Source organism: Rhopilema esculentum, chromosome 11 (assembly GCF_057945365.1).
Source record: "Rhopilema esculentum isolate cy_ngs chromosome 11, ASM5794536v1, whole genome shotgun sequence".
Classification (NCBI taxonomy): Eukaryota; Metazoa; Cnidaria; class Scyphozoa; order Rhizostomeae; family Rhizostomatidae; genus Rhopilema; species Rhopilema esculentum.
The window spans coordinates 15007702-15034919 of NC_142825.1; the positions used below are offsets into that span (position 1 = coordinate 15007702).

Genomic DNA, 27218 nt, shown 5'->3' on the forward strand with positions numbered 1-27218 from the left:
AGGAGTTTAACAGTCTCTTCAGATTTGATAGAGTGTCCTTGAAAGTTAAGATATATGCCACAAGTATTTGTCTGGTCCTTGTTAACAAAAAGTGCGAGGAATTTGTTCGGGTTCGCAATCATTTCATTTTGTTCGAGCCAGGACAAAACGCTGTCGGCTTCATTTCCTGACATCCATGACCCTGACAAGATCTGGCAACGATTTGGAAAAGAAAGCAAGCGTGTTGTTATCAGCATAATTATACATGGTTGCTTGCATTATAAAAGAGAAAAGGTCATATATGTAGAAATTGAAAAGAATAGGATCTAAAACGGATCTCTGTGGTGCTCCTGATATTTATTCGTTATTTATTCGGACACTCTGCTTCCGTTTTTTACGATAGGAAGAAACAAGGACCAGGGGATTTTCATCGAAGCCATATGCATGAAGTTTAGCTATGATCAAATCATACGAGATGCAATCAAAAGCTTTTGACAATCTACAAGTTTAATTAAAATATGCTGTGTACTATAGGCTGTTCTATAAGCTGCAATAAAAATTATCTTATCAAGGAAGGGGCTGAGCTTTTCCTTCAGAATTTTTTTAAAAATATTGGGAAAAGTGTTGAGTATACTGACTGGACGATAATTTCTCTCCACAGTATGAACGAGCTCACCTTTGTATAAAGGGCAAACTGTAGCGGTTTTTGCATTCTGGCGAAACATGAAATTTCGAATGCTGCAATTGACGGCGTTAGTAAAGGCCAGTTCACAAGATGCGTTTTTCCCTTGCGCCTGACTCATGAGTCAAAGTTGCATGATTTTTGACTCGCGAGTCGAAACGTTTAGACGATGATATTTTACTCATGAGTCATTTTCATACCAAAACAAACCTCACCCAAATTATAGCGCTAAAGCAGGCCCCACAAGGAAAAAGCCTGTAGTTTGTCTCCAAGTTGCTGGATTAGAGAATTAAATAGAAATTTTATAGAAAAACAAAGTTTTGCATTTGACTGTTTTGTGAGACCAACGCGGGGACCACCAACTAAACCCAAATCTTTTGCAACTGTTTTCTTGGCTGCTTGGATTGTATTGTATTGTAAATTGTATGGTATTGTAAATCCAAAAAATGCTGTAAAAACATTGTAAAATATGTATATATGTATTTATACTTATTTCTTATGTTAGATATAAATGTATTTTTATTTTTTTTTATTTTCAAACAATTTTACTTTGTAGTAGGCTTGAATTATCTTTTATTTTGTAGCTATTTTTATACGCCTATTTTAAATAAATAGTTAATAATAAAAATAATAATAAAATTGGAGTTCATCTCTATTGTGGTAGATTTCTGAGAGTACATCTCCCAGAAAGCCGCTTTCCTTGCTAGTTCTATATGATTAAAAGATCCTTCTTTGCTTTGAATATCGATGTTTTACCAGTACAACAAACCCTGCAAATCGCTTCCAGCGAAACTGCCCGTTAATATCCCTAGATACTCGAAGCATGTCGCTCATTCTTCTTATTGGTTAATAGCGTCTATTTCCGTGCGTTGTCGCAAGAAAGTAGAACATGTTCTATTTTCATGAGTTGTCGCAAGGGCGATAAAATTTCTACGCAAATCCCGTTTACAAGTTGCAATTTTGACTCACGAGTTGACTCACACCGTGTAACTTTTTCATTTTCATTTTTTCATTCTAAAATTATTTATGCACGCTAACTGGCCTTAAAGGGCCTCTCCAGCCAAAAAAAATTTTTTTTTTATTGACTAAAAAGTTAGCATCTGGTGCATGTATTATGGCAAAGTCGTCGTTTTTGCAAAATTCCAATTAGTTTCGAAGTTATAAGGCTTCAAAGTTGCACCTTTTCGAGAAAAAAACGACAAAAACCGAATCAGTTTGGGGACATTCTGACGTCACAATGTGCGGCTCTCGTTCGCCATGAATTTCGCATATCTTCCACCGAAACGTGAAGGATTCATGGTCACGCGTTTATAACTGCATCTAAATCTACAGCAAGAGCTTTTTAGGATTGAAAAATCTTAAATGTTTAAAATCATTCTAAGGCCTGGTTCAAACATCGCGCTTCTCATGTGACGAACCTAACTCGAGAATTAAGTACATGAGGGGCGCGACGTTTGAATCAATTTGGTACGGCAGATTGAGTTAGGAGCGGCAGATTATTTTGGATCGGCAGAGCTTGCCGAGTTGCACGGCTCCAGCAAGGCACGGTTTCAAGCGTCGAGCTTGTCATGTACCGAACTCAATGCATAATTAGGTTCGGCACATGAGAAGTGCGACCTTTGAACACCGAAAAATTTTTGTCGGTTAATTCAATTCAATAATCGAAATGCAAGAGCTTATATCTCACAAACTGTAAAAAATATCGAAAAACAAATAACGAATTCGTGATCAGCAGGCTCAACTCCTTTAGATTAGTCAATAAAATGCAAGTGCAAGATTTGGCTGGAGAGGCCCTTCAAGAGGCACAACCAAATCATCGCTAGCGTGAGAAACAAATTTCGGTGGAATTCGATCAACATCTGTTGATTTACTGCTATCGAGCATTTTCAGTTTGAGCCATACCTCACTACCAATAACCTCATTGAAAGAGAAAGAGCGAACGGTTTGCTCAGGGTCTTGAACTATAGCTAGAATACTTGGGTGATCCTTGTATTTGTCAAGAATAAACCTTACAATTTCGCGATCATCACCAATCGAATTTGCATTGGCGATACTGTAAGGCTTCTTACCTGAAGTAATTTCGACAAAATTTATGTAATAATCATTAAAAATCTCATCTAAATCATTGTCATCAGTGACTATTTTGTCATTTTTGATCAGGAAAATATCGGTACCAGTTAAAACACCCGTATTTGAGAGAAAAGGTTTTACCAGATCCCAGAAAGCTTGATACCATTTCGATGTATACCATCTCATTTGCGGTAGAAAGTGTCGGAAACTCTGCATGTCTTTGAAGACCAAGGCATTATTGAAAAAGTGGCAAAAACAAGCACCCCCTGGCCATTCCAAAAAATGACAAAAGTGTTTGCCACCCTAGCCCTACCCTACCGTCGATGACCTTATACACGCGTTGAAAGGTTCTACAGTTTACGGAGATATATTGAGTGTGCCGTAAATATCAGCGTCGATGATATCATTTATGGTAACAACCAAGCCGATCACGACCGCGCGTTACATGCGGTATACAAACGTTTCCAAGATATGGGGTTGACATTAAACAAGGCAATGTGCAGGTTAAACAAAAAGGAGATCATGTTTTTTGGCTATCTGTTTTCTGACAAAGGAATCTCTGCTGACCCCCAGAAAATTCATGCAATTCATAATGCCTCGTCGACGCAGTCAGTCAAGGATATTCACAGTTTTATTAGCGATGGCAAATTACTGTGCAAAATTTATTTCACAACTCAGTGATATCAGCGAGCCCTTGCGGAATTTAACAAAGAAAACAGTGTTTCCATCGTTTTTCCGGTGGACCCCTAAAGCTAGGCGCACACGAGAGCATTTTGCCTAAGCAAAGTATCATTCGTGGCACTTTGCGTAAGCATTCTGCTCACGTGTGCGGTGACTTTTCTGTAAGAATTTAGGCATTCGGCGGAACGGTGCTATCGATTTGTTGTTTGATTTCACGATCTTCAAGCTTTCCTATTCCATCAAATAGTTTCGGGTATTTGGTATCCGAATTCTCCGTAGTGGCGGGGGTAGATTGTCATATTTTCACCGCATTTAGCTTAATCAGAATCAAATTTAAGTTAGCAGCCGTTGTGTAACCGAGCAAAGATCCTGAAATTCCCCAAACCACATGTAGGCAAACGGGCGCGATTCTGTCCTTTGTTTCGATCGTGGCATGAAATTTTCCCAAAACTGGAAGCTGTTGTTCAGAACCAAATGCAAAAAGCATCTGTTCGTTGAACGAGAAAATTGATATTCTTAGCTGCCTTGACCTGATGAGATGTTGATTCATCCAAAAAATCAATCGATGCTCCTGTATCCAAAATCATTTTCACAGGGGTGTTATTAATTTTTACACGGACTTTCGGCATCTTTATTTCCCGTTGATCATTGCACGTAAGCAAATAATCTTCGTCGTTGCTAGAAACTTCGTCGTTGCTAGAAACTTCGTCGTTGCTAGAAACTTCGTCGGTGCTAGAATCTTCGTCGCTGTTGAGGTGCTTTTTCATGTACATGATGTATTTTTCCTTTTTGATTTGCGAGTTTATGACCTCCTTTTGTCTGATAGTGCGCAGGCGGGTCATTAACGGCACGCGGTTGTTTCGCGCAGCTTTTACAGACTTAAGCAAAATGTCCAACACGCTCACATTTGCGGCAACTTTGAGTCTTGGCGGGGCAAGAGGAAGTACGACGAGGCCATGAAAAGCCACAGTTAAAACAGGTTTTCGACTGAGGTTCACGAACCAGCTGAGCAGTTTCCACTTGTATGAGTCTTTTTTATATATCTTTAGTTTGTGTATCGCTGGCTTCTAGAATAGGTCTTTTTGATAACAACACGGCAAGTGTAAGCTTCTCTTCCCGCAAAGAAAGCCTTCTGGGTTGCTTAGACGAGCAGTTTTGTATAATCGCAGATTTAATTTCCTTATCTAAATCTGTAAATTCAGCATTTGTAGCAAGTTTGCGAAGTCGTGTAGCAAATTGATCAGTAGTTCCTCCAGCCTTCTGTTTGGCTTGGTGAAATTGAAAAATTTAAAAGTCGACATTTTTCTGCGAAGCAAAGTAAGTGTTAAGTTTTGCCGACGCTATCTTGTAATCTGTAGCTCTATCTTGCTTAACTGGGGGGGGGGGGATCGAAAATTTCTTGAGTACCTGCTTGCTTGGTACCTGCTTGGTACAATAGTAAGGCACGTTTCTGAGCATAATCAGTTATATTTACCGCAAGTAAATATGTTTCGAAACGGCGTTTCTATTGTTGCCATCGTTGGCTTATGAGTCGAATGGTGGGAGCGGTAATAAATCTAATCGTGCTGCTGTTGCCATCTTAAGTTCTGAAACTTAACGGAACTGGCATGTGCTTTCCCTCCATGTTATCTGCTTTTTGTTTTAATCCTCGTCGCCAAATGATATGTTGTTAAAAAGGGCCTAATCATGTGCTCACAAATTATACGTTCTCTTCCTTGGCCTCGTGCTCTACCACTAACTAAGTACTGTTACGTCATAATATGTTAATTTATTCAAAACATGCAAGTATCTCTAGAAAGCTGGCTTCTCCGCAATTACTTTTGGAAGGTCTTCAAGAAAAATGCCGACAAATTCAATCTATTGAAATCTTTCTTACTGACCGTCAATTTAGTGTCCAAATTGTTGCTGCTTCGCAGACCTCTTCCACATCTGGTGTTCCACAAGAATCAGTCATTTCACCTTTCGATCAATTTTCATCTCTGTTCTACTTTAAAACTTTTATATACTTCTGTCGATAAAAATTATTTGCATTGTTTCTTCAAAATGAATACAAAATGCAAATCTAGAAATGAATTAAAAGAGTGTTGCAAGTACAGCTTTGTTTATTATAAAACCGCAACTGCTCTTTGAAATCTTCAATCGCGCTTTTTTGTGTTATTTCTAGCACTGGACAATTTCCAAGAGTATTGAATTTCTAACAGTAAAAATGTGCTATTAGCCGACAGGGCTTAAAATAAGCGTGAATCTGACATACTTTGTGGAGTTGTAAATTAGAATTGTGGAACTGTAACTGTAGAAAGTGTGGATTTGTAAATGATGCATGTTCTTAAAAGTGCAACATAGAATACCAATCAAAATGCCTAAGAAAAAATAGGAACATTTTTTCAATTCGTGAATGCCCAATCCCAGCCTTATGTATTGCACTCATTTTTTATAAGAAAATTGCGATAAGAAATAAGCAATGGACAATAAAAAAGAATTAAGAAACTTCAGAACTCAAATGAAACTTCAGAATTACATGCGGAGAAAAATCAATTGCGCTTTATGATATTGTTGTCTGCTATTTTGAAGTAAGATGGACTCTTTATACAGCTTTGATTTCAAGACATCATCTCAATTTAGTTTGCTTTTATGATTTGCTTCAAAAAAGACTCTGGGCCTATAGACCAAGACCGAGATTATGATCTCCTGTCCGTAATGTATTTTGAGGTTTATGTGATATCTTTCAGTAGATTTCAGAAAAAGCTATAAAGCAATTCAACTAAGGTGTTTTAAATTGGAGAAGCATTGGAAAAATTCCTCTCAAAGCTACAGCAGCTGAACGATGATAAGCCTCTCGGTAGTAGCTGGGAGGAAAATTCAATTGGGAATGTTGCATGACAGGGACTATAGTCCTCCCCAACTTTTTTGCAATAATTGGTTAGAAAATGTTTTGAAAATTTACGCTAACGAACGCATTAGTAGCAGTTCTGCTGGGAACACGTTTTTGTTCTTTTGATGGTGCTTTATCTTGTGTGGTCAAAGATAAATTTGTATTTTATCTAACTCGGTTTTGTATTTTTATGTTAATCAAAATCTTCTCTAAATGGTTATGTTTATGAATAAGGACAGATAGAAGCGGATATTTTCTGAAAGGAGTGTTTCCGGTGTTTCAAAGGGCGTGGCCGTACAAAAATTTAGGGGCAAGCCTCCTGATCCCGTTCCAGCCACTCCATTATGGGCTGGTGCCAGTGTGACGTGATCTAGCGTAATATTAGCATAATATTGGCCAAAAATCGTCATTTAGCATAAAATCTAGCATAATTTGGAATCGAGCTAACTCTGGCATAACTCTGATATTATTTAAAAGAATCATTGTTTCCATTGATCCATTGTCAATCGTTACCAAATGGAAACACTTTAAACCAGCATCTGTGGCTTCATTTTGGGGTAAATTGTGACTTTCCACCTTCAGGATTTTGTCAATTGTTTTGAATGGTTGGCAGCCACATATTTTGTGGTTGGCAGCCAAATGCAGCCAGCTAAACGCAGTATACAAAAAAGCTAAATTTTTGCTAATTATTGGGAGTGATATCGTAATCAAAATTTCCTTCGCAGGTTACAAAAGTTTTTACTTGCTTTTATCAAAAACTGTCTGTTATCATTTACTTTGTTTCATCATTTATCATTTGCAATTTTGAAATTATTTTGAAAAGTTTTGAATTTTTATCTGTGCAAAAATTTTTGTTTTCATTTTCATTTCCTTTTCATTTTCGTTGTTTTTTTAAACATGCGGCCAGAATTCAGCCAAATTCTCCTTTTTCGGCCAAATCAATATGTGGCGGCCAAGGGGTTTTGAGAAACTACCAAAATGGAGAAATTTGGTCATCAGACCATGAATCTAAATTGCCTTCTTGTTTATGAATAATGAGTACACTGGGTTGTCAAAAAGGCCAAATTGCAACTCTGGCCACTTTTGATATTATGAGCATGCATTAGCCTCTTTCTCGAGCAGGGTTGCCTTTATTTGAAATCTAGCATAATTTTCGCAAATCTAGCACAATCTAATGACAAATTTGGCGAAATTCCAAAATTGAGATCTGGTGCGTGGTTTCTGCATTTCAAACAAAATGGGGGTAAAGGTCATGCCTTCAAGCTAGGCGAAAAGAGAATAAGAAGAAACAAGCACAATTGTACATCAGTGAGAGAAGAGTTTATTTGCCATCTGTAACGAGGTTTTCGTTTATAGTACCAAAACGTTTTGAAGAACAGATTTGATGGCAAAGAATTTGATGAGCTGAATGCAGTTAAGAACTTTCTATAAGTAAAAGAGACTTTAGAAAGCTTCACCCAGCCTTTGTCCCAGACAAAATATTTCATTCAATCATGCATCAAATTTTGAGAAATAAACGATTAAGATCGCAGAGATCTGAGACTTGTTCTCAGAGGAATTCTACCAGACGAGACAAGGGCTCGGATTCTCGCAGCAAACCCTAATCCTATCGATGTAGAGATGCTGATTCCCACCTACAACAAGAAAGAGGAAGGTGGGGAAAGCAGCATAGCTCCAGAAAAAACTTAACAAATAGATAAATATTGCAATGAATATGCTTGATCTAGCAAATTTTCGAGTTCCGAGAAAAGCTGCAAAGATATGGCTCCCAAAAACCAAAAGACACCAAAGTCTTGCAAGCAAGGCTGATTTAAGGGAGTTTTTGAAGGGGGAAGGAATCAAAAAATAACTTTGACAGAGATCCGAACAAACCATGTAAAAGAGTTTCCTTTCGATAACTTTTTGCTCACATATTAAGACATCGCTATATGTAGCTAATTTTCTCATTAACCCAGTCCATATATTGTAAAGAATCAGCTTTTGCTACTTATACTTCATTCATTAAATAATTTGCCCAATTAGGACATGCTATTTGCACTATGATGGTAGCTTCTAAATTGGCCACCCTAATGATGCCAATCCCAGCAAAGTACCACGCCCAATTTTTATAAAAAGTGTGGATTTGTGAAACTTTCTTATTTTAGGCCCTGTTAGCCGAGTTATTTAGGCTGAACATCCTTCTTCCTAAATGAAAAATCTTGCAAAATACACGCAAATTTTCTTCGTTCGTTGCTTGGCATTCAAACCAGGCCAGAGATCGCTGGAGCGGGGGGCTTTAACCCTATCAATAGTTTTCAAAATGTACTTAAAAATATACAAATATTGCCCTGCTCTTGTTTTTTAGTATGTTTAGCCCCGCATCCCCCACCCCCCATCCCCCAACAAAAATATATTTAAGCCCTTTCGATCTGTATTATGCTATGCAGTCTTTGTAAATTACAAAGTAAAGCATTCTCAAAATCATAAAATCAAATAAAATAGTTATGTATTTTATGAAAAGCATTATATTTTGACTCCGATGCATTTTTTTGTTGAATACAAGAATACCTATTCTAAATTGAGCACTTTGCCTTAATACGTGGACTTTGCATCTTTAATGTATTCCGGTGAATGCAAAAGAAAGTGTTCGTTGACGTATGGGTAATGAAATATCTTGTTGATCAATACTTGCAGAAATTTCTTTGAAATGCATTCTTAGCAAAAACCAACTTTTATTGTGTAAAAAAAATTCATTGAAGTTTGTGTAATGGTTCCTAGAAGATTCCATTAAATCAATTTCTGTAATGACGAAACAGGCAAAATGATGATGATGCAGAGTTTTATGTTGTTTAACCCAGATCTTTATAAAAATAAATCATTAAAAATGAAAGAAGAACTGTATATGACGTAATGAGAAACTTCCATGCACAATATGACGTCACAAATCAAAATTTGCATTATTCAAGCTACATAATAGTGGCATGGTGACGTATTATATGTGAATTGGCTTATTTTAAGCGATGCATGTTTGTCTGCAACAAGACGATGCATGTTTGTCTGCAACAAAACAAGACTGAGATAGAACAAATAGAGTACACAGATAGAAAATTTATAGAAAAACAGGATAGTTCATTAAAATTTTTGTTCCAAGATCATTCACTAGTCCAATTCAATCTATTAAATTTTTGCAAGCACAGTCTCAATTCATGTTTGAAATATGTCGCTCTAAAGAAAGATATCAAACGTTCATGAAGCTAAAATTGCTAGACGTTTCGTCTCATCTAGTTTGTTTACTTTTAAATCACCGGTGTTAACCAGTTTGTTTCTTATACGGTTTTAAGTACGATTGATTGAAGAGTTTCAAGACCTTGCCACCTTGCGAATTCAAACTTAACACTAATATCAACCCCGAGCATACACCTGCACGCTAATGGCTCCAAGATCCTAGACTTTTTTATCACTAAAGGGAATACGCAAACAGAGGCTTCGGGCTAGTGGCTGGCGAGAAGCCGTGTAATGTCCAACAGGAGATACCTTTACCGTTGAATATATCTTCCATGTCTGTTTACAATAAAACTAGAAAGTGGATATTTGTTGACAGCGAAAAGACAAAGGATTTCAAAGAGCTTATTTCTTTTTGTGGCTGATTAATCGATCTTGTTGGCTATATATTTGAAGCAAAATCAGACAGTAGCCATTTGCCGAGGTGGCCTCGCACAGTTGAATCTCATAAAAGCGTCTGGTACTAAGCGTGAGTTTAAGGTGAGTCAACTACGAAGAGTTCTTCACAAAGTTTTTTTTGAATTTATATATATCATAAAACCGTGATAATGAAAATGATTAGAATATTTCGAATCATGAAATTTTGAACAAGTTGTCGTATTTTTTCATAATACTTTTTATGGTAATTCATTCATTTGAAAAAAACTTGTTAAACATTTTAATCAACCAATATCAAAATCGAACAGTCACTGGAGTGGTCATTTATTGCTTTCAAAGATATGCATCAACTACAGATCTTCCAAAAATGATGTTTTTGTCGAAACGCCAATTCTTAAAGAATCATTTTTCTTAAAAGTGTAACCTTAAAAGAAGTCAGAAACAACTCCACCAGTCGGAACGATAGAACCACAACGTTTAAACCAGCTCAAATAGATGTTTTTAGTTTCGTATCGGCGAAGAATGATTCAAGGTATCAAATCAAAAGTATTCTAATAATTTCAAAATTTATAGACGTAACTGTTAAAATGGGAGACATTATCTTACAATGTTCTGCTTTTTCTAGCTTTGATCCATCTATCATAAGAGGGAAAAAGCCATATGATTAATTTGTTTTTTATAAATGGCGCACTTTGTGATTGATAAGATTTTGAGCTTCGCGTACTTTTACAAATATGAGCTTCATGACGAATTAGCAGTTATAGTTTGCAAAATATAAATTTATGATAAAGTACAATTTAAAGGATTATATTAGGCATAAAGGCTTTCATCGAACAGATTTCCAAACCAGCTTTGTAGGAAGTTGCTCTACTGGTTTTCAATGCATCGTGTTCTTAAAGTAGTTTCAGTTTTTCGACGGCCTTTAATAAATTTCTAGCTTAAATGATTTTTCCTTTAAATTCTGTTAAGTGATCTTTCACAGCAAATCTTGTAGCAGAGTTTAGTTAACGTCGCTATAATCAATGAACACACATTCTTCATTGTTGTTGATGACCATAGACAATATTTTAATAGATTTCCACGCCAAAGACACACAAATCGATATTCTTAAAGCTCTTCCACATCCTGTCATCTTTAAGGGAAAAATTGACGTATTTTGACTGGCTCCTCCACATCCTACTCTTTCTGAAGGGAAAAATTGACGTATTGCTACTCTTTCTCGTTACATGATCTTCAGTTTTCTTTTGATTGAAGAATACCTTTTTACAGTAGTCATACCAAATAGAAACACATTTCTAAACCCTGTTCTTACAAAAGAAGGTAGAAATAGCGAAGAAGAGATATCATTATTTTGAAATTTTTACCAAACAATGAAAAGCTTTCTCGCAATGAATGGAAAGGCTCGGCAGATTGTGCATGGTCACAACGCCAACACACCAACACGTCATCGCACAACCATATCACCGTGCCAAAATACTACAACACAACAAAACTTCCACGCAACAATACCACCACGCAACAATACCACCATGCAACAATACCAACAGGCCACAATCTTGCTACGCACCACGCAAGATATGTAATTTACAGAAAGCAAACCATTTTCATTCTAGCATTAACTTCTATCTTGCGTCATTTTCATTTATTATAAAAACACTTGCGAAGTTTTTTTGTAAAAATAATTGTAGCTCGCGGGATGTAGTGCAAAGTGAATAAACAGAAGTACGGATAAGTCATCTCAAACACTTGCAATTAACGATTCCGGTTAAAATCAAGTAACAGAACAAATAAACTCGAAATGCACCGATGATGTCCAGCATAAAGAATAGCTTGCAAAAATATATTCCAAAGTTTGAGGCAATTGAATGTTCCCTTAAAGTTCCATATTTAACACCGGTGGAGTAATTTTTCATAATGATTCATCTATTGCGTCATTTCAATGTCTTTTCTCTTCATTATTTTAATATCAATTAAAAAATCACGAATTCTTATTAGCATGTTAAAAGAATTTTACAAATTATGCTGTCTTGTAATCACATTCTGTCGACTTTGGGCAGTTTCAAAGACATTCAAAGCTTTCTTTATATCATTGATGAAAATCTTTTCTAAATTTTTATTTTAGGGATATCAAGAATGCATCCAAATACGGCGAGGTGTTGCATTGTTCTTTTACTGCTTATATGTATAGCAAAAGCCATTCCTGTTGCCAACAACGAAGAGAGAAACGATTTGCTGATAAGAGATGATGTAATTGAAGAGCAGCTAAAAAAGGAAGCTTTTCGAAAACCAAAGGAGAACACTATCCATCGTGATGACAGAGACGCCAACTGGGCCTGCGCAAAATGGTCTGGGGCCCAGTGCGTGAAATGGGTTAGAGTAGGCTTTTGGTTCGGACACTAGCGAATGCAATTCTACTTGGCTGTATATATCATGGTACGAGGATAGTTACTTAGGACATTGTTTTAAGGACAGAATCATTGTATAAATATATTTCATTAAAAATAAGGATGAAGGTTATATGATTCTTATTGTTGGTGTTTTTTCAACTTCTCTTGAATACCGTATACAAAAAAATTCTCCATGACTGTCTTTGCTTACGTTTTCCTGCAAAAAGAGCTGAATTTTCCAAATGTTGCTAAATTTGTGTACAGTGACAAGCTGATGCAAGGATATCATTTTTCGAAGCTAAATTTAGAATTTTAAGTACAATAAGCACATTTTAACTGAAGACATCAGAAATTTTCTAGAAGAAATCTAGGCTCTGATTACAAGTCGACTATATGTAAAAAATTATTTCCATATCTTTCCGAATTAATCATCTACGTCACCCAGAAAGATTGTGTAACTATTTTGCAATTTATGAGTTTAGATTAACTTAATTTGATTCGCAGATATAAACTCCGTCACACGAAACCATTCCTGGCAATCGTTAAATATTTTTCTTAAGGCGTTGCTTTTTGCCAGTCTGTTAGGTTAAAAAGCCATAGCCATTCAATGCATCTACATTGGAAACATCAAATTTGGCAGATTTATCACCTGTCCTTTCCTTTGCTGTTCCATTGTATTCCTACACAAATACTCTTTGAACAAATAGGCATGAAATAAAGAGAGAAAAAATTGGATTGTTTGAGTATGTCGACAAATAAGTAGTGAGAATTTCATAGCACGGGATTGATAAAGGCTTTGGTAACTGTAGCGAGAGTTAAAGCATGTGCTTTTTCAAGTAAACCTCGAGTAAGTAGAATATTGAGAAAAACGATTATATTTGTAGAGATAAGCCAAAGTATCCTCTAAAGCATGATAGTATTTGAAGTGTAACTGCTTCGCTAGTAATCTTGAATGAGTTACCGACCGATTTAGACAACGCAATTCTGCAGATGTTTGTTTTTAGCTTTCAGTCAATCTTTTAACTTGAGAAATCGCACCAAAAGAAGAAGAATTCAGATTGTAGTAGCATATGGAATTATTTAAGCTCATAAAGCTTACAATATATTGCTACAAAACTAGAATATGGTATAATGATACCATATGGGGCACGAGATTTCCAAACAACATAAAATAGCATAGGGTATTGTTTTATCGTTACCGACAATAATATGTTTGTAAGTGGTTTCTTACTGAAAGTTACAAAATTACCAAATACACAAATGAACAGGTACAGTTTCAATACTTTGTAGCTACGCAAGATATTCGATAACTTCGGTTCTTTACAGATAAAGAAAAGCCAGGCCTGTGGTGCTAGCGAAACGAGAAGTGCAAAACCAAAAAGAAGAAAATCTATTTTCAAATTTAAACAAGATTTTCAACGCGATAGACCGTAAGGAAGCAGATAAAATAGTATACCAGAAATATCTTCATGTATATCATTCAATAAAGGAGTGTCTAAATAAGTTTAAGTAGGGATGATTTGCTTTGTAGTAATAGAAGCAAATCTGTTCTTCAAAATTAATCCAATTTCTGTTTCAGTATGGGGCGTATCCGGAAAATATGATCATGCGCCCACTTCAAAACAAATTGTATGAGAAGAAGATGAGAAAAACTGCCTGTACCTAATGACACATGCAACCAGATATCGATCTTGCCGTGAAGAAAAGTACTAAATAATTCCTTTTGAAATAGATTTTAAGAGTATTCTCTGAATGAATTAAAAATTATTTCTCGTCTTCCGATGCTTAAACAGAACTCCTAAACAATGTTCAATGATTTTTATTAAAAAGAGATCAAGACCAACTGTAAACTGGCCTTTTCGTAGATAGGAAACTTGTTCAGTCCTTTTCAATTGAAACACGTGCGTATGGTGATGACTAAAGACATGCAGTTTTTTGAAGACACGACTTCTCAAGACGAATCTTATTCAATTTGCAATTAGATTTCTACTCGTTTCTCATTATTCGATTAGTTGTCCCAAAAAACCCATCTTTCAGCTTGAGCACGTTGTAGAGTCCAGAGATTTGGTATGAATCAACTGTTTTTACGTGTGCGTTACAAACGCAGTGCAACAGTCAATTATGAAGGAAATTTCGAAATATCTTCTTATACTATACTTTGCTGCAAGGATTTTGGTCGAATTTTTATCATGATGTCAAATGTGACTACTGCTTATCATCTTTTTTCTAGCATTTAAATTTAGCTTCCAAGGAATAATTCCTTTATGATGAAGTTTTTGAATGACCTTAGCACTGACCAAGCAGCATATCCACCGCCTCGGGTAACAAATAACAGTTTCTTTGTATCATATTGGCAATAAAATCTACAAATTTAACAAATAGGTTTTCCTTATCAACATGCAATTTAAGGCCACTTTGGATAAAGCAAAATAAATTACTTCGAGGAATTAAACTGTAAGGTCTAGTTGAAAAAAACAGAAAATGAAATAATAATTAAAAAGAACCTGGAAGCAAGGTTGCAAATTTTCAGCCCCCTTTTTTAACCATACCAACAAGTCGATAAAATGTTTTTAAGAAATATAAAAATATATACTGAAAAGCTCCTCTACAAAGCAGCAATCAACTTTCGCTTCGTCACTCTCAAAATATAATTTGTTTGCTTTAATAACGCTTTGAAGCAATTCATTCAAGCAAGAAATTTGAAACAGAATAAGTTGCCAAATCACACTTTGTCTGATATCAAATGTGCTTAAAAACTATAGAACGATAGGTTTAAGTCAAAATCTGGGCATTGAAGGGATTGAAAAGACCAAATCGGCCTTAATAATAACGCGATAAAACACAATAAAATACATCATGAAGGAACACCTAAAGGCGATAGCAATCACTAATAACAAAGATTTGATAAAAAATTACTGATTTATTGAAAATATTATTGATTTTGATAATTCCCTTCCAAGAGTTTAACCTAAGGCTACAGCAAAAACAATCAAAGCATAAAAGTACAGGAATGACTTTTCTTAAATACTCCATTAAAAAGGGATTGGACAAATTAATTTGCGTTCATGAACTTAAACCATTCTAGAAAGAAGGTGCTTGATCAGAGAGATCCGAATCAGGTAAATGGCTGTAGAATTATTGATAAAGTTAATTTTCAGGAGTTATTGATAAAGGTAAATGCTCAGATTTATGGATCTAACAAGCGGTGCCTGCTGAAGAAAAACTTGGATAATTCTCTGGTTATTAACCATCAGTGCGTTTCTAAGAACATCTGAAAACGAAAAAAACATTGATTAAAAATGGAAATTTCAAACAATAATCTTCATACTCAAATAATAAATGCGACTTCATCCTGTCACATCCTAAAATTCGCACAGGAAAAATTAACTTTCTGACAGGCTGTTGTTGAATGTAAAAATGATATTCCAGACCCAGCTTGATGCGTTTACGATTAACTTGACAGAAAATAGAAGCTTTCAAATAAAACAAAGAAAAAAACAGGCTAACGTGGGAAAGTAGAAATGAAATCAGATCATCTTATGATCATAACTCGAAGGCACAACTTAGATGATTTGTATATGATCCAAAGCATAATTCACATGTCAAAAACATATTTCTCAACTAATTTTTTATTATTAGGAAATTAGCATTAGAACCAATAAATTACAGAAAGCTGTCATATCATTTCCACAAATTGAGATTTTTCATTAGGAAATGTCCTTGCGAACTGCCTATCGACAAGGCCCATCAAAACAGCAAGCTAATTGTTTATAACGGAAAGTATAGAGGAAAAATATCAGAAAAATTGACAATGAAATAATATCACAACAAGAAAACCATAAAAGAAGCAAGTGGTTACGGATAAGAATAAAAAAACTTATAGTTTTGCCGCAGACGCTCTGATACAGCAATACAAGGCTGGGTAGATAGCGCAGAACCCCCGTGGAAGAACGCGGGAGGGGGAAGAGATGGCTATTAACTACTTCAAACTACGATAAACTACCCAAAACCACCAAAAAACAAAGAATTCGACCAAAAACAAAAATCAATAATAAAATCCTTCTGCTGTGACCAACCAATGGTTACCACGAGCTACTTTCGCTGACAGTAGCACCATTAACCACATCAAACCACCTGCCTACCTTTCATTGATTTATTAAATGCGTTCCAATTTGAACCAAATGCGTTCATATTAAAGAGCAGTGCACTACTTTGGCTTGAAATGAGATGGGTAAATTTGAAATCAAAGTCGACAGTGAACTTGACTAAATCGACTTCGATTAAATTCATGAAAAACGTCACGAAACCATTTTTTAATTAAAAATTGTTGATTATTCTGTTTGTCTGCTAGTAGCTTGCACGAGTGCAGTGTCGCTCAGTGAGATCATTACAAAAATCATTCATTAGAGGACGCCGTTTTGGCAATGAAGAAAAGAATAAGCTAAGATTTACACAATTTCAATAATTTTCGCAAGTTCTGCCTTCGCCGAAGCTTGCTATTAGTATCACTATACTTTTTGGACAAATCTATGGAGATTAGAAAAAAAGCTCTTTGCGGGGACCATTGCGTTGTTGCAACATGAATGATGGGGAAGGCATTGAAACTCGTAAACGTCAAGATATTGCCTAAAACTTTCATTCCTTTTTGTAAAACAAGTAAAATTTATTTGATTTAATTTGTTTAAATAACTCTACAATTTTGGTAATATTCCAAAAATGAGACAGAAGAGGAAACGTATGAAGAAGAAGGCTAAGGAATTACATGTTTCTGTGCAATCCGAATCGTACAAAGACAGTCTACAGAGAGGGTCCGCGGAAGATGGGGGGGCACAGGGCTTTAGTCCCCCCAATAATTTCCATGATGCACTTAAAGCCCCACAAAATCGCCCTGCTCTTTGCTTTTACCGTGTATAGCCCCCCCAAAAAAACATTTGAGCCCCCTCAATCTGTAATATGCTTCGCAGTATTTGTCTATAGACCTTCTTGAAAAAATATTAAAGGCCCTAAAAATCAATGGAAAAGAATAAAACAATGGGTCAAGGCGCGCGCAACCGCTAAATTTGATGTCATTTAAAGACACACCTTCTGAGACAGGCACAAGATGTCCATCCTTAAGTAAGTTGAGTTTCACATTTAATTTTATTGATGGACAATGCAACGCGATGAACTCTGTCTGACTAAAAAATTAGATTTCCCACGTAGAAAACACTTTATACTTGAATTTCTCCAGCTAGTAACTAATAAATCGTGTTTCAATTTGTTATAGTCTTAGAAGCAGAGCAGCGGTTCTCTTTCGGTAGCAACGGATCGACATATCGAATTATCATGAAAGAAACGTTTATAGCCCACGGTTACTTTCAAAGGTCACTAGAAAATGACCGAAACAATTTTGCCACATTTAGCGAGTACTTTTAAAAGGTTTCGTAGAATCGAGAAGAGAACAGAGCAAAGAAAGAAAAACTTAGAACAAGACTTAACCTAAGAACCCCGTTCAAAATAAACACAGAGAAGTATCAGTATATATCAATTAGAAATTATCTAGAGTGGAATTTCAATGTAGAGTCTCTATGTCGCCTTTGTCAGGGAATATGGTTAAAACACGTGAAGGAAAGATTTATGGCACATGTTTTGATAACAAAGTTTTAAGATTTATTCATTGATCAACCCGATAAAGCAATTATATTTCGGTTTTATTAAATCAGAATATGAAATCAAGAATGAGGCTGGATTCTGTTTCTTGTTCTTTATGAAAATCGGCAGACAAGATCTGATTAGATGAATGCCAGAAACCAATTCTAGGCTGTCCTGTTGATAACATCTGACCAGTCTTTAATACATAAACGAGATGACAGGAGACATTGAATATGCTTTGACAAGAAACATATTGATTTATGTTCCTCGGTCTCTCGTCCATGCTTCTTATGCCGCAAGCTCTCAGGATTAAAACAAACTTGGACGCCCTAATTCCATTATATAACCAACAGATTGATAAAACGAAATTGAATTCTATGGAGGTATGAAATCTCTAGGAGAATATAGAAACTTCTGTAGCTGGAAAGGGGGGGGGGAACTTTTAAGTCTAAAGAAAAAAGGCAAATCAATAAAAAGGACAGTGATGTCATTAAAAAGCATAAATTCATTCTTATTTATTGCTGATGTAGGAACAATTTGATTTTGATTTGACTAGCCAAATGCAGGGGGCAGTACTACATTGCTTCTCATTCTAAATCTCTAGAAAGAAAGGATTTCAGGAAATGTACAACTTTTGTCGCCAAAGCTGAATGCTTCATAGATAGACTGAAAATTTCTGAACACCAGGATCTAGATTCCAAGTTTGATTTTAAACATAAGCTTTTTTAATTAAAATTCAAACAACTGAAAAAATTTTTAAAGGCAATTTTCCAAGAATGACTGCTTTGAAGGACAGGACAAATCGATTGCTAATTTTTGAAGCGCCAAGTCTGATTATAAATGACTTCAGTGAAAAAAGGCGTCATAAAGACCGGTGCAAATATTGATTAAAAACTACAAGAAATTTCACAACTAATGCTTTTATTCTTTGTTCTGTCGTGTATTTCTTAAATTCAGCTTTTTCTTTCCTAACGAAAGAACAATCAGAAAATCATAATAGTAGTGTTCTTATAGCAGATAGGTAAAATTTCATCATTTCCTCAACAAGTATTAATTTCTTTGTCAATGAAAAAAGAAGGCGAAAACCATTACGATGCTTACAAATTGAATTATTCTTTTTATTAAATTTTCTTACAATTTTAAACAAAATTGAACCCTGTTTTCCAAATCAAGTTAAAAAACCTGTGGTTTACCTGTCAATGTGTCTGCCTTGCAGTAGAATTTTCTACCTACATTTTAAATGCCAGGCATTCTAACACAAAACTATACTCCTTATTGCTTTCTCGGCGAGTCAGTGCCTAGGGTTTTAAATCAGCATTGTGCTATATCAGTGGTATGAGTCAAAGGGAAGTAGTATTAAAACAACCAAAACGATCAACAAAAATGGAGGGCATGAAATGCAAACATGTTTCCTGGGCTCAGCAACCAGTTAAAGAAGCTGCAAATAATGAAATATACTGAATCATGAATCGAACAAAACCTTAATTTTATCAAACACTGACACCACGATTTTATCTGACAAAGTATGACACAAAAAAGTTAGCAAGGACCTGATACACAAGCATTATAATAAAAAGTTGTAAATTGAAAATTGCTTAAAGTAGTTCACTTGCCTTCGTATGTGTTCCCATTCCTTCGACATCTAAAAGAAATGTGTCATGTCCATATTTCCCCTCGATCAGAATCAAAGTAACATTCTCGTTTCCTGAAAGAATTTGCAAGCTTAATAAGGACATTTTACCCGAGGTTTCAACAGCTATTGAATGTCAACCTGAAGTATCAATAAATTTTTTAGTCTCATTCAATAACGATAAAAAATATAAAATTTACTTCGATGGGCTAGAATATTTTTTCATAACATCATATGAATAAAGGGGATTTTTATGGAGGATATGAATCATAGACTTGTGAAGCGGCATACAGGGGAATTACCATTGGGTGCCTCTGCAATTAATCAAGTACAGCAAAAAAAGTTAACCTTACTCAGAAGAATAGAAGGCTTAGAAAAATAAAATGAATTGTTTTTGTTCAGAAAATAAAAGGACGAAAGATAACCTCTTAGAAATCATTTCATGACAAAGCAGAGCCTTCTACAAATATTAAAAAGCAAAACGGCCCAAAATTTCTTGGCGAAGGCTAAATTGCGAAGGCAAAATGGCGAAATGGCGAAGGCAAAATTTCTTGGCGAAGGCTAAAGGTGCAAAAAAAATTCGTGTTTATTGTACAATTTTTTTGCAAAGCAACTATTCGCATTTGAAAGCAAACGATTCTTGTATTGAAGGTGATTTGAGACTGAATTGTGAAATGTAAAACTGCATCGCTAGGGAATAAGTCGCATTCCGAGCCATTCAAAGAGCCTGTTATGATATCATGCACTGCTCCCGCGGCAACGCAAGGAACCTTTACAGCGCCTTTTTTTGTTATGGCTTTAGCATAATGAAAACAATTTCAAATTAAATTTGGAGCCAATTTTCGACTCAAAGAGATTTACAACATTCGTTTGGCTTTTGATCACTTTCAATTAAGACACTGCTTTTTTAGCATTGGCAGAGGCGTAGATATTTGCCTAGGCGTTGTTAAAGTTTTACTGTTAAGACGCGTCAATATGAAATTTTGAAAGTGACTCATCGAAGAAATTGATTGAAAGGCGCACGACGGCATGAATTATTGAGCAAAGTAGATCAAAATTTTCCCTGATTGATGAAAACGTCTTTCCTCGATAGCGTTGTCTTGAAAGGAACACAATTAGCCGGCGTAAACAATTCCTCATCCAAAGATTACCATTCTCGGAAAAAGATGAACAGTGCAATGCCAACACTGATTTGTTCACATGACGTAGTAACTTCAATATAGACGAAAGTAAAAGTAATTAATTTATAAAGGAAAGCCGAGACTTGCACGATTGCAAGTTCGGCAGAGCAGTGTGTGGAAAAGAGCCTTTGGCCGCTAGATTTCCATTACCAGAAAAAAGCTACAAAACTGCAAAAATACCCTTCTAATCTACTTTTAAACGATTTTTCTAAAGTTTTGCTCCTTCGAGTACAAAATGTTCTTAGACAAAGCACTCTAAGAAAAAAAATAATTTTTGATGAAGAAGAGGTATGCAAGGTGTCTTGCTTAACATTAAAATGTCTGTCTCTATACATTGCCTCATTTATGCTCTAACTAAGGCAACACATTGCCCTTGTGAATGGCAAATACGACACGTCACGATATTTCTTTAGAAGCGGGCGCCGGAATGTCATTTGCGCGTAAATTTCAAATTTGAAAAATCTCAAAACTATCTTTAAAAAGCTTCAAGTTGAAATCAAGTTAATTTTAAACGATAGTGAACTGTACTCGAGATGCTAGCAATTTCAGTCATGATGGTAGCAACATCACTCGAGATGACAGCAATATCCGCCAGGATGCTAGCAATATCAGTGAGGATGATAACAATATCCGTCAGGATGCTAGCAATATCAGTGGGGATGACAGCAATATCCGTCAGGATGCTAGCAATATCAGTAGGGATGATAACAATATCCGTCAGGATGATAGCAATATCAGTGGGGATGATAACAATATCCATCAGGATGCTAGCAATATCAGTGGGGATGACAGCAATATCAGTGGGGATGACAGCAATATCCGTCAGGATGCTAGCAATATCAGTGGGGATGACAGCAATATCAGTGGGGATGACAGCAATATCAGTGGGGATGATAGCAATATCATCAGGGATGATAGAAATATCCGTCAGAATGCTAGCAATATCCGTGGGGATTATAACAATATCACTCGATTCTTGTGGTAAGTACCCGGCAACCAATTTTCGAATAAGAACATACATCTTTTAATAAAAAACTGGAAGTTCGTGAATTGTAAAACGCCATAAGGAAGTTACGTAAGTCAAACATAAAGTAATGGCTTAGCGATTTTGCAGTCAATATAGACCTGCTGTTTGTAAAAAAGATACAAAAGATAATTTTTTATTGCGCCAAAAGTGACTATATAAAAGCTTATTCATTCAAACTCTTCAGCTTGTGAGATATTGATACTGTTCCTAGCCACCTTAGATTTTTGTGACAGTTCTACTTCCCTTCACATTTCCCTAGTCACCTTTTCCCGACAATGTGCCTTTGCGTGCTGTAAGCTTTTTCCAAGTCAATTTTGGTTACTTTGTATATAACACCTCACCTCTTCTATTATTAATCTTCCAGAAAATTTTAGATAATGTTGCGCACAATTCTTTGCACAAAAATGTTTCCGGTGGAGCGGACAATTCGGTTCACACTGGTTTCTAACAAACTGTGCCTTTGGGAATGGTTTCTTATCAAACTGTCCCTATTCCAATCCTAATTCGCTACGTTGTACAGCAGGAAACAAAAAACAGTAAAATAAGTTTATTGAAAGCTGAATACCTGAACTCTTTAGCAATTCAGCTAGCTCAACTTGTTGAGTCGCCGGGAACAGCAAATCTGAAGATGCACCCATTATCTAGAAGATAGAGGAAGAGGACTGGGTGAACTCTAAAGAAGAGGTTTTCATACCGAAACTACCAAAGAATTATCCGCAAGTAGATAAATGAGCCCGCTTTGATGCACTCGCCATCATAGGATAATTAAATTAAGTTGGACTCAGGTCTGCACATTCAGGTTCGCAGTCGTCTGTGCCATTTTCTTTCAAAGCAAGCTTATCGGAAGCAAAATTAACAAGTAAACATGCATATTTCCACTATCTGATTGATGCTCTGCATCTAGAATATAAGCAAACAGCTTACAAGACAAGGCATTTTCATTCTAGCCACACTCTCCTCCATTGAGTTGTACCCAACACTCAGATCAAAAAGGTCCATTGCCTAAAAGAAAAAGAACTAAGGCATTTTAGGATTAAGCTGGCAGAAACTTTTGAAGTTCATTATTCCAAGTAGAAAATGTTCGTAAAAGTGAATAAAAGTTTTGTAAGAAATTGGTCGGGTAAAAATTCTGATAGGGATACCACTCTGTTTAAAAACTTTCAAAAGTAGTTATGTAAGCAGTGCCTATATTGATTACCTCGACAGTCCTCAATGGAATCTTTAGCACATGATCAGTAGATGAAAACAAAAATAAAGGATATGCCAATGAAATATACAAAGAGGTTAACCTTGCTGCTTGGAAAAAGATTTGTGGGATTGAAAAAAGTTAACATTGCTAGTCAAAACTGGTGTTATGTTTAAAGAAAGGGTCAATGAATTCTAGACTGATTTACAACCAATGATTGCAGCAACATTGGAATTCAATGGATAAAGTCCTGCTACAAATATACAGTACTAAAGGGATACAAGTTTATTTATACTCATCGTCAAAACACATATAGGAAAAGCATTCCCAAGTCGTTTTATATCAGAAATATTTATAGAATAAACCTCCTCTGAATTCTTTATTTGATTGTATCGACAAATTCAATGGTATCGGAAAAATTGATAGAAGAAAACATCTCGATTAAAACACCACTGGTGAAGTATTTTTGTGTTAAATGGATCATTTTGCTCAGAATATTACCGTTTAAAATGATTAGGTTTCAGGACAATGTGTTACTAATAAATCCATTGGCATTTTCACCAAGACATTCAGCCACCGATAACTTACCTTGGTCAAATAAAGAAGCGAATTCGGGTCGTATTGACTTTTCTGAAAAAAGTTTTCACCCTATGATAAAGCAAAAATCACATATAGAGATCACACTGATCAATACTTAAAAACGTAGTTCAAATAAATATCACATTTGTAAAGGACAATTTTGCCTAATATTTGCGCGAAAGTATGACATAGCATCAACATTTTTCAAGAAAGACAAACTTTATAATATGAGGATGAAAAATTTCAACATTTTCTTTATTAAAATTTTTGTTTCCAAATTTGTTTGAATAAAAACCAGTTCCTAGAAGTGTAAACATATTGAGAAATGGACTAGACAGGATGGAGCGTTTCTTTGCGTCTTTGATACATAAACCGTTAAATCGTTATTTAATCACTTACACTAAAACAAGTCGCATTTGATGCGTGGCAAGAACAATGTTATTGTTTTTTAGAGTTGATCATGCAACTTGATCAAGAAGCGAGTCCAAGCAAAGATACATGGAATATTTATAATAGACGTAGGTTTTGGGAGATGAAACCCTTTTTCATTTATCCACCTTTTTAAAAAACACGAAGGCTATCAAACAATACACGAGTAAAATTGTTCTCAAATTGACTGATTCACAAAAATTACCTGGTGGCGAATGTAATCCTCGATTTCAAATTCGGCAACGTCAAGTCGAGGATACACGATGTCGCTGCTTTCTACTCTTTTTCGCCCAAATCTTTCATTCCATTCGGGACCGCTGCGGTATGTCAATGTGGCAATCTTCCTGTAACGAAATCCAAAATTGTTAAAAAGAAACTATCCAAAAGGTCGACAGCCCTTGAAAGAACATACGTCACAAAGTCTCTAAAACCTGCAAATCGGGAGGACTTGCCAATTTTTGATCTTCTAAATCCTGCAAATTTTTTGCATCCCGTTATAGCTTAATAAATTTGATCTCCTCAGAGGGAAAGTAGAACAAGAGAGAGGGAAAAAAGACAGAAATAAGAAAAAGTTTATTTAAGACACTGAGAAGCTATGCTCAATTGGCAGTGTCCTGATCCTTCCTCTCAATATGACCACACCTCGTGAAAGCTGGCGACTCAGTTTGGGTGAAATTTTGATCATGTTAGTGATTCGAACCCACGGCCCTTGGACCTGTTGTCTGCGATCCTAACCACTGAACCATCTCGTATTTATTGCTATATTGTTCAGATCATTCGGTTTTAAAATCTGCTTCACTGCTTCATTGAAAATGCATTTCATTTCATATATTTAAGGAGGGTAGGATTACAAATTAAAATTAAGTTTTTTAAAATAAACATCCATGATAAAAAGACAAAATAGTTAACATTTATTTACAACTGAGCAAGGAATTTTTAAAGTTGCTCAAGATGCCTCTTTATTTTCAGCTGAGAGGCCATTCCAAGACCTAGCACCTCCAATCGAGAAGCATTTCTGCCCATTATTGGAGTTTTCTTTGGTAGCATAAGGTCAGTTCATATATTACTAAGATTCCTAGAAGCTAGCTGCATTTTTCGGTGAAAAGATTACACATGTATTGTAGAGCAAATCCATGAAGAGATTTGAAGCCCATGATATTAGACCCACTAGTAATTAGCTCGCCTATGGTTTCTCCAGCTAAGATTCTTTATGAGTTGTTGGCCCGGTTCATCAAAACTGCTGCCGGTTACACTACGAGCAGCTCGGTTTGAAGATTTTCGTAAGTAGTTGATCTCGGTCAGACTACAACAGCGCCATACCGAACAACCATAGTGAAAGTGTGGCTCTACAATACTTATGTACATAGTCCAGGGCATTTTTTAACATTGTAACTACTGGGTCAATGGCCCAGTGGGCCCCTCTTCCGGCCCAGTAAAAAAGCAAAATTTAGGGCTTTCGGCCCACTAGTTTGGGCCCTTTTCACAAATGTTTTTTTCAAAATGTAAAAAGTAAAAAATTAGTCTTTCACATTGTGCCACTTGTTGAGCACAGAAGGAAAGGCCCTTTGCATATCTATCCTCTTTCTGGGTTTTCTGTCGAGGCTCTATGTTGCTATGGTTGCTAGTTTATCTTTGGTGTTGTCATGGTCATTTTAGACTGTGTTCTAAAATCGAAATAGAAAGATCAAAAGTTTGTCAGCTAGAAATCCATGTTAGAAATGAAAAGAAAAGCAACAAACAGTGGTCACGAGAAACGTTTGGAAAAAAAGAAGAATGAATTGAAAGAGGCTGCCACTGCAAGTGGCCAAACATCGCTACTCTCCTCGTTTGGATTTACCAAATCAAACACCAGCAGTCGGCCTAAGACTGCCAGTCCTATTGATGGCGAATCAACAAGCGATCAAAACTCATCAACTGCAGTACCCGTTGCTGAGGTGAGTACAGCTTCTGACTGTTTCATCGATTCAATGAAAGATGATAAAAACGTCAACGAATATTTTCTTAATACTCAGGAAAATTATGTCATTGACGATGTCGATAGTGATGATACTCATGCAGACATAGGCCATGGCCTTGGCCTTGCTGACGCCGAAACTTCGAAACCAGACAGTGCCTCGTCAAAAATCGATTCCACAGATGATCGTTGGTACAAAGGCAAAAAATTAGACTTGAATTGGCTGCTTTTAGCTGAATCTTGCCTGGAATTAAGTAGGGAAGAACAGAAAGGACAAAAAAACGACGACGTCCCGTTGTCACTTGCTTACTTTGCAGCAAGTATGAACCTGAAGTGAAAAGGTATGCCACTAATGGACGAATACTAGTTGCCAGTGGAGTCCGGGTTGATGGGAAAGACAGACTGTGTTTACTTGTTGATCATTTGCTTTCCTCTGCTCACAATGAAGCATTAAGATTGAAGAAACTTGAAGAAGCGTGGAGTCTCTCGTCAGACAGTCATCCTTGGGTCAAAGTTATGAAACAATGCAAAATACAAACATTAGAGTTTCTTTTACGAATGGCTGTTGATGTTTACAATGATTGTAGAACGGAAACACTCAGTGCAAGAAGTTGGCCATCAAGGTCTTTGGCAACTGAACATAGCAATGCTTTACTCCATAATTTTGAGACAGAAGGATGGCACACAGATTTTGTTCCTTTTAGTCAACCAAGCTCTGTATACCATTATAGGGATCCAGTAACCTATGCAGCAATGAGAGACATAGTTGCTAAGCAAGAGATGAAAAAAACTGCTGATGTATTAAAAGATTATCTGTGCTTTTCTGTTCAAATTGATGGAAGTGCTGACAAGCAGCAGGTTGATTCTAAATTTATAACAGCAAGGTTAGTCCCAACGAATGAAGTGAGTGTGAAGACCGTTTTTCTTGGCATCGCCAGCAGTGATTTAGGAGGAGCTGAAGGACTTCTTGATTCATTTATTTCGTGCTTGAAAAGTGTTGGTGTGGAGACAGAGAAGCTTGTTGGAATCACCACTGATGGAGAAAAAGCAAACACAGGCAAAAACGCAGGATTATGGACATTGCTCAAACAACATATTGGCAGGGATATCTTGACAGCGTGGTGTGTTTGTCATCGTTCACATTTGGCCCTTGAATCTGTTCAATCTGAGGTCCCTGAACTCCATCTCTGGATGGCTGATGTTCTTGCTCTTTCGACATTCTTCCACTCATCCCCACGTCGCACAAAGTTGCTGCACAAAGAAAATGATCAGGCTCTTGCTTTTCCAAAGC

The 27218-nt window shown here is 36.2% G+C and overlaps 1 protein-coding gene and 1 long non-coding RNA gene across 4 annotated transcripts in view; one reads left to right on the top strand and one right to left on the bottom strand.

Annotated features, from left to right (window-relative positions):
• Positions 1-9408: 9408 nt before the first annotated feature.
• LOC135693944 (uncharacterized) lies at positions 9409-14020 on the top strand. Of its 2 annotated transcripts, XR_010517073.2 has the most exons (3): positions 9810-10025; positions 12046-13157; positions 13890-14020. It is a non-coding gene; the product is annotated as an uncharacterized LOC135693944 (long non-coding RNA). The 2 variants fall into 2 exon arrangements; XR_010517072.2 differs by lacking the exon at positions 13890-14020 and having other exon boundaries at positions 9409-10025; positions 12046-12451.
• LOC135693943 (uncharacterized) overlaps positions 13369-27218 on the bottom strand; it is a 30602-nt gene continuing 16752 nt past the window's right edge. For both annotated transcript variants that reach the window (XM_065212535.2, XM_065212534.2), the window contains exons 9-14: positions 24179-24317; positions 23554-23613; positions 22704-22781; positions 22345-22420; positions 19555-19646; positions 13369-15581 (exon numbers count right to left, since the gene is read on the bottom strand). In XM_065212535.2, the coding sequence (XP_065068607.1) occupies positions 15561-15581; positions 19555-19646; positions 22345-22420; positions 22704-22781; positions 23554-23613; positions 24179-24317 (466 nt within the window). In that variant the 3' untranslated portion in view covers positions 13369-15560. The remainder of the gene's footprint in view (positions 15582-19554; positions 19647-22344; positions 22421-22703; positions 22782-23553; positions 23614-24178; positions 24318-27218) is intronic.